Consider the following 8,037-nt stretch of genomic DNA (forward strand, 5'->3'; position numbering starts at 1 on the left):
AGGAGTTCCCCTACACCCCTCTCTGGTCTTGCTATAGGATTCTGAGAAAGTATACGTCTTTCTACCAGCACTTTGGCAGAAAATAGCCTTCTTTCCTACAATTATATCAAAGTGGTGAGTGTTTCTACTCAGAACTCCAAGTTTGTTGCTCTAAAGTAATCACTTCTGAGGTCAACAGTGCCAGTAAGTCTTGGAGAACTTTATGATCTGATATCTAATAATGATTTCATCGCCTACTTCAGAAAGGACCTTTATGTCTTCTCTTTTTCTTTTTAACTTTCAAAACATTATTAGACTTTTGTTATGGAGGCTTTCGAAGATTACAAAAGTAGGTACAATTACATAATAAAGACCCATGTATTCATCATCCAGCTCTAAGATTTATCAATTTACAGACTGTCTTATTTCTTTTTTTTTTTTTTTTTTAAATTTATTTATTTATGATAGTCACAGAGAGAGAGAGAGAGAGGCAGAGACACAGGCAGAGGGAGAAGCAGGCTCCATGCACCGGGAGCTCGACGTGGGATTCGATCCCGGGTCTCCAGGATCTCGCCCTGGGCCAAAGGCAGGCGCCAAACTGCTGCGCCACCCAGGGATCCCCAGACTGTCTTATTTCATTCATACTTCCATCTACTTCTCCTTCTCATATTATTTTGTTTTGTTTTGTTTTTAAAGATTTTATTTATTTATTCATGGGAGACACAGAGTGAGAGAGAGAGAGAGAGCAGAGACACAGGCAGAGGGAGAAGCAGGTTCCATGCAGGGAGTCCAATGCGGGACTTGATCCTGGGACTCCAGGATCACGCCCTGGGCCAAGGCAGAGGCTAAACCGCTGAGCCACCCAGGGATTCCCCTCTTTCTCATATTATTTTGAACTAAACTCCAGACATCATAATACTGTATAAATATCTCAGTATGTATGTTTAAAATATAAATGCTATTTTTCTGCATAACCACAATATCAACATCTCTCTTAAAAATTAATAAATGGTAATTATTTAATCTCATCAAAAAGCCAGTCATTATTCAAAATTTCCAGCTGTGTCTTGAATGTTTTTCAAAGTTTGTTGGCATCAAAATTCCAAGAAGGGCCACATATTATAATTGCTTCATGGGTATTTTAGGTCTCTCTTAACCTATAGGTTCTCACTCCAATTATTTTCTCTTGTAAATTATGTTTTGAAGAAACCCTTCCCTTTTCTCTTAATTCTCTATTTACTTCCTTAACTCCAGAAAACTTCCTACAGCCTAACCCTTCACTAAAACATTTCACTGAAGATAACACAGTACTGACTTCCCTCTGGCAAGCCTGATCTACACTCTTTCTAAAGACTCCCTTCTATTTGTGACTTTTGAAACAAAGGTTCTAACGTTACAAGCTGGCAGCCTTCTTCTCTGCCTTTTTGTAACTTAAGAAATGTTGGGGTGCTTGGGTGACTCAGTCAGTTAAACGTCTGCCTTCAGCTCAGGTCATGATCTCGGAGTCCTGGAATTGAGCCCTGCTATGCAGGAAGCCTGCTTCTCCTTCTCCCCCTGTGGCTCCCTTTGCTTCTGCTCTCTCTGTCTCTGTGTCAAGCAAAATCCTAAAAGAAAAAGAAAGAAAGAAAGAAAGAAAGAAAGAAAGAAAGAAAGAAAGAAAGAAAGAAGAAAGAAAGAAAGAGAGAAAGAAAGAAAGAAAAAGAAATGAATGTAACCTGTGGGGTTCTGTTGTACTCTGTACTCCAAAATGCCTGTTGAAATTTCTCCAAGCAGTTTCATCAAACTTGGTGAAAATTATCTTCTAATAAACATTGCTCCTCCCCATGCAGAGTTCAGCGTCTTCCTCTGGATCTCTCACAGCATTACCTGAGGATGTGTTTTGCGGGCAGGGTCTTCTGCTTTTCACGGCCTATCTGACTTTCCTTAATGGCACACCTCGGCTCAGAGCTTTGAGCATGTACTAGTACCCCAAGGAGGCTTGCCACATTACTGCTTCTCACACCATCACTTGGTCTCTTTCTCTAGAAAAAAAGGCCAGTCATTTCAGAAATTCCATGTCTCAGGAAGAAGGCTTACAGATCACTTTCCAAACACTGTCTCTTACTCATGTCTTCCCAGAGAGTAAATAACAGTCAACATCTTCAGCAGGGTCTAGCAAAGAGCCATTGACCATTTTTCCCTCTTGATCATCCAGCCCAAACTCTCTCCCTGACCTAGGGTATTAAGGCTATGTCTGTAACAAGGGATTTTCAGTTTCAGATTTGTCACAGCTCTCTATGTGTTCCCTAAAGCCAGCAACAACCTGTAGGCGAGCACTTCTCTCTCCGCTTACAATTCAATGTGAACATCCGCCAGCCCAGGATTTCTGAATAATAATCTCTGGTAGATTCCTAAAAGTTCAATCTGACTTTTCCCAGGCTTCAACTTCCTGGGGACACAAGAGAGAATAAGTTAACATAAAAATTTGAACTTTACTTGCAAATTATCCCTACTTACTGATGCCGGATCTCTTCAAGATCTATCAGAGTGAATTCTGAAAATTTCCAGGTTTTTCATGGAGACTGAGCCACAAGAGCCCCTTCCATTCCCACCTCCTTGTTGCTATTTTCTACCAGTGAGCTTCTTTATTAATGGAGGTACAGCCTACAAGGACTAGCTCTCAGTATTCTTAAAAAAACAACAAATGCTCAAAACTCCACACAGAAAGGGGGAGACTGCATCTCTCTCAACTCTGCATTCTACTCTGTCTCTTGCCCTTGAAATGAGGTTGTTTATGCCCAGCAACTCACAAAATACTCTTGCTAAAAAGAGTCCTCTCACTCAGTTTCTGCATATGCATCATTATTCCTGCATAGCGGTCAGATCTAGTCTCTGCAGTACCGCTGAGGGCCACACTGTCCTCTCCACCTCCAGTAGCCAGAGCTCCGGGGCTGTGGCTCCATAAGGCTCACACATCAAATTTCCTCCTCTTAGCCTCTTTCCTCAGGAAAGGAGGGAGTCGAGAATGATGCTGTCAGCTAAAAACTCACTCAGACTAAGAGATGTAACGTATTCATCCATTCAACAACGATTTATTGAGTGCTCCCTGTGAGCCAGGCCAATTCTAGGACCCAGAAATGAAACACAGCAGACACAATCCACTCTCACACACGAGCAATAAGGGGAATTCTTCGCTTCCTACAGAACTTTGGGAAGAAGGCATCCCTAGCATGAAAGAAATTGTCATTTCCTGAGGTCAGGAATGCTCTCTCCTGTGACTCTCAACACATGCCATGAATAGCTTTCAACAAATAGCAGCTCTGACTTTTCAGTAAAATGCCATCGAATGTATGCCACTGCACAGGCCTGTTCAGCCTTTCCGTGTGCTGTAACAATGCCCCTACCTTCTTCTCTTTGTTCCTTTAGGTGTGTCCGTTCCCATCCCAGTGATCGGACTGAGAGATGAAGAGAAAGTGTTCGTCAACAACACCACATGCGTGCTGAACGACCCAAACTTCGTTCTCATTGGGTCCTTCGTCGCTTTCTTCATACCGTTGACGATCATGGTGATCACATACTGCCTGACCATCCACGTTCTTCGCCGTCAAGCCCTGATGTTACTGCACGGCCACGTCGAGGAACCGCCCAGAATAAACCTGGACTTTCTGAAGTGCTGCAGGAGGAACGGCACGGAGGAAGAGAACTCTGCCAACCCAAACCAAGATTCGAACCCACGCCGAAGAAAGAAGAAAGAGCGACGTCCCAGGGGCACCATGCAAGCCATCAACAACGAACGGAAAGCGTCGAAAGTCCTTGGCATTGTTTTCTTTGTGTTTCTGGTCATGTGGTGCCCGTTTTTCATTACCAATATTCTGTCGGTTCTGTGCGGGAAGGCCTGTAACCAAAAGCTCATGGAAAAGCTTCTGAACGTGTTTGTTTGGATTGGCTATGTCTGTTCGGGAATCAATCCTCTGGTGTACACGCTTTTCAACAAAATTTACCGCAGGGCTTTCTCTAACTATTTGCGCTGCAATTATAAGCCAGAAAAGAAGCCTCCCGTGAGACAGATGCCCAGAGTGGCTGCTACCGCTTTGTCCGGAAGGGAGCTCAATGTTAACATTTACCGGCACACCAACGAACCGGTGCTTAAGAAAGCTAATGACAAGGAGCCCGGTATAGAGATGCAGGTGGAGAATTTGGAGCTACCAGTTAATCCCTCCAGTGTGGTTAGTGAAAGGATCAGCAGCGTGTAAGCAGCATAGTCTTTTCCTACGGTAAAGCTCCAAATGTAGGAAAAGGTCCTAGAATTCTCCCGGCCGTCATAACTAATGTAAATATCATCGTCTCATAAAAAATGTTTTGTATATAGCTTTGCAACCCTGTACTTTACAATCATGCACACAATAGTGAGATTTAGGGTTCTATATTTACTGTTTATAGTAGATTGAGAATAACTTATTTTGATTATTCGATGCATAAAATGTTGATGTTTCTGCTTCCCCTTCCTTCCTGTTTCCTTCCCTCCTCCTCCCTCTTTCTTTCATTCTCTCTTTCTTTCTTTTGTGCATAAGGAAATGTTCATCTCAGGTGGCATTTGCAGGAGACCAGAATGATGCACGTGACAGTGGTTTATATTTCAACCACACCAAAATTAACAAATACAGTGGAATCCTTTTCTGGGTTAACAGTAAATATACACTTTAAATTCTTGCTCTGCTCATCTACACACATAAACACAGTAAGATAGGTTCTGCCTTCTGATACCCTATCACACACATTAGGGAGTCAAAGGTAGAACTTAGCCTCGTTGTCACATATAGGGGCAAAATTTGACATTGTCGGAATGTCGTGTTGGTATTTTACTGCAATGTCCGTCCCCAAACATAGTGGTATTTTAACATAGCAGCTGGTTAACCAGGACTACAGAAGTGGAAGGATGATACGAGATATATACACCAATAGCTTTTCACTTCTTAAGGACAATGTTCAAATTCTGATTATAACGACAAGCAAACTGGAATTAGTGTTTTCATTCTGGTCCTTAGTAAATACCTAATCCTGTGATTAAACTGGGGAACAGGATCCCAGAGTTATTTCCCAATCCAGGATTCAACATCAATTGGGTTTTGATCTCAGGATCCTGGAAATTCGTGTGCTACACACAAAGTGAAATTAGCATTTTGAGCCTTATTAAAATATTTTCGTAATTATGGTACCTCTATCTATAGGACCCAATTTCGCAGTCCATTTTTGAGTAAAACTTGTGCTGGAAGCATAGATGATCAAAACCTTGGAAGTTTTACTTGATTAAGGACTACAGAATTAGGCCCTTAGAATGTGAAAAAACAGTAATTAAAAACAAGCTTGTACTGAACTCTGGGAAAAACAGAAATACAGAGTTTCCATTTGGATTTTAAACAAAATTTATCTCATTTTCAGATCCTTCCAAACTCTCTAGTGCAGGAAAAGGCTGCAGCTAATTTGTGAAAGTGGCAAGCTCTTCATTGTACTACAATTACGTGCCAGAAGTTTAAGATCTTTGTTAAAATATAGTGTTGTGTCACAATCAGTGTTGGCCATCGTTTCATTCGTGGGCCTGCTGCTCTAAGAATTCAGTACCATTTAACTAGTTTGTTAACCTTGAAAGGTTTTCAAGCATCACTAAAGTCAGACCACGAAGTCTATGCTGTGTGCCGAGTATCCAAGTGTTTCCACTATTTCCATGTGTGTCCATTTCACACAACTGTGGACCAATTTCCGAAGAATTCATGATGCTATCTCTTATGCCTGACAGTTACTTACACACCTGAGTGTGTGCTTCTCAATATCTTGAAATTGTTGAAGGCAGAATCTGAATTTCAAAAACCCCCTGGTCTATGTTCTCAACACACAGCATAGATAAATCCAACCGTCTGCCACAGGGGCAGTGGGAGAGCTGCTGTATTCGGGGAAACTCATACAGTCTCTACTTGATTAACAACACTGCCAAATGTCAGTCAATTGCTTGAGCATGCCCAAATATACCATGAAAGTAAAGTCTACCTGCCTGTTAGCTCTGTTGAATTGCATGCTAAAACAATTATATGAAATTGAATGAGATGATCTAATTCCTACTGAAACGAAGATGTCTGAAGACACACAGCATGCATTGAGCATGAGTTCTGCACATACAGATGGTGTCCTGCATGTATGCCATGTATGTTGCATGAATCCATCGATTTGTATTAATGCAAGGCAGAGTAGGTGATATAAAAAGGACTGAAGAAAATCCTTCAGCAGTCCTTAAAATGACTACACATTCAGATCTGAAGAATTGTGAGTATTAGAGAAAATTGGAAACATCTGATTTCTTTTCTTAACTATCAGGGCAAGCTCATAGCACATGTTTTACAAAGAAATAAAATATAAACCACAGATTTTCAAAAGCACTAGCAATAAGTTGAATGATTATAGCTTATAGCACATTTGTTAATAATTCTTATGTCATCAAGTAGTAGTACTTAATAGTACCCAACACAGTAATTATTCTCAAATTGTGTGCTATTCGTAAGTTCTGTGCAGTTTGGTATGAAACAAATATACTCATTTGGATATAAATCTTACAGTTCAATGTTAAATCTTCAAACTTTTGTAAATGTTTTAAAAAAAAGTCTATGTGATAAATGTAAACGTGGTGAATTTACTGTCAAACAAATCATTTTGATGTACTATTATATATGTATATCTGTTTAAGACACGTGCAACAGACTGCCTTATATTATTTCCTGTAAATCTCCTTCATCAAGTGGCACTTTTTGTGAGTGGTTGCAAAGTGTTGTCTTATTTGTGGTTCCTGTATGTTATCCATTCCAAGTTTTTGTGATACTTCCTATTAATTTATTAAATTTATTAAATGTTGGCTAGTATGTCACGTGTCTTTTTTGCCCTTGCATCACTTGACAGGAAAATATACCACTTCACTTCATTTTCTTTGAAAATTAAATAGTGTCCTGTAAATTAAGTTCAAAAACATACAATCAGAAAATTCTTCTGATTTATTCTGCATGTACCCAAAGACTACAAAACCAGAGGAAAAATAATTAAGAGGTGTAAACAAAACAATATCAACAACACTGATCCTTTGTGAGCAGAATAACTGCACTCTCAAATTATCCTACCTTCCTTACCTGAGAAGGAACCTCAGATGGCTCATGTACCCTCATTACTATCTTATTTACACCAGACTCCAAGTTCCCCCAGAACAGAAAATATCAACTCTATCTTTGTTTTTTTTTTTAAGATTTTACTGATTTATTCATGAGGGACACAAAGAGAGAGGCAGAGACATAGGCAGAGAGAGAAACTGGCTCCCCATGGGGAGCCGGATGTGGGACTTGATCCCAGACCCTGGGATTACGACCTGAGCCAAAGGCAGATGCTCACCCGCTAAGCCACCCAGGTGCCTGAACCATGTCTATCTTGTCAATGGTTTTATCCCCAATACTTAGTAGCTACCTCTACATTCAACAGATATGTATTGAGCATCATCAGTATTTGTGGGCATTGTATTACCTGTTCCTGATGCCAAAATGGGCCTTACAAGCCTCTGCTCTTCAGTCATGTAGCATTTTAATTTACCTCTATTCCAAATGGCTTTGGTTACCTCTGTAGTCAGAGTCACTATACTAAGCCATTTTGTTCCTCCACACCTGAAACCTGGGATGGCAAAATACATTGGCCTTTTCTTTCAACATTTATACCTTCCTGATGATGAGTGAGCCTAGGTGATATTGGCATGACTTCAGTTCCCTGAGAAAAAAGCAGGAATACCTCGTTCCTTTGCAACTATGACTAGGTTGATTGCTAGGAATGCATCAAGAGATAAAAGTTGAACTGTCACTGGAAACACCAGGTTATTGCTGCCTGTAGCCAGAAATACCTTCTAGCACTGAAGCTAGGGGGCTACTCTTCCCCCAAGAGCGGAGGCAATGGAGAGAGGTTGGAATTTCTGATGGCACAGAATGGCGGTTCCTACTACCAATGAAAAGGAAAGTAGGCAGGGGAAGACTGAAGTGCCTCATTCCATAGAATTGGAAGGTT

General features: G+C 40.8%; 1 protein-coding gene across 1 annotated transcript in view; it reads left to right on the forward strand.

Moving 5' to 3' along the window:
• The window catches only part of HTR2C (5-hydroxytryptamine receptor 2C), a 165,327-nt gene extending 161,116 nt beyond the window's left edge, over positions 1–4,211 (forward strand). Inside the window, 1 exon segment of the mRNA NM_001006648.1 lies at positions 3,385–4,211. Within this exon segment, the coding sequence (NP_001006649.1) occupies positions 3,385–4,211 (827 nt within the window).
• Positions 4,212–8,037: the final 3,826 nt, after the last annotated feature.

Source organism: Canis lupus, chromosome X (assembly GCF_011100685.1).
Source record: "Canis lupus familiaris isolate Mischka breed German Shepherd chromosome X, alternate assembly UU_Cfam_GSD_1.0, whole genome shotgun sequence".
Taxonomy (NCBI): domain Eukaryota; kingdom Metazoa; phylum Chordata; class Mammalia; order Carnivora; family Canidae; genus Canis; species Canis lupus.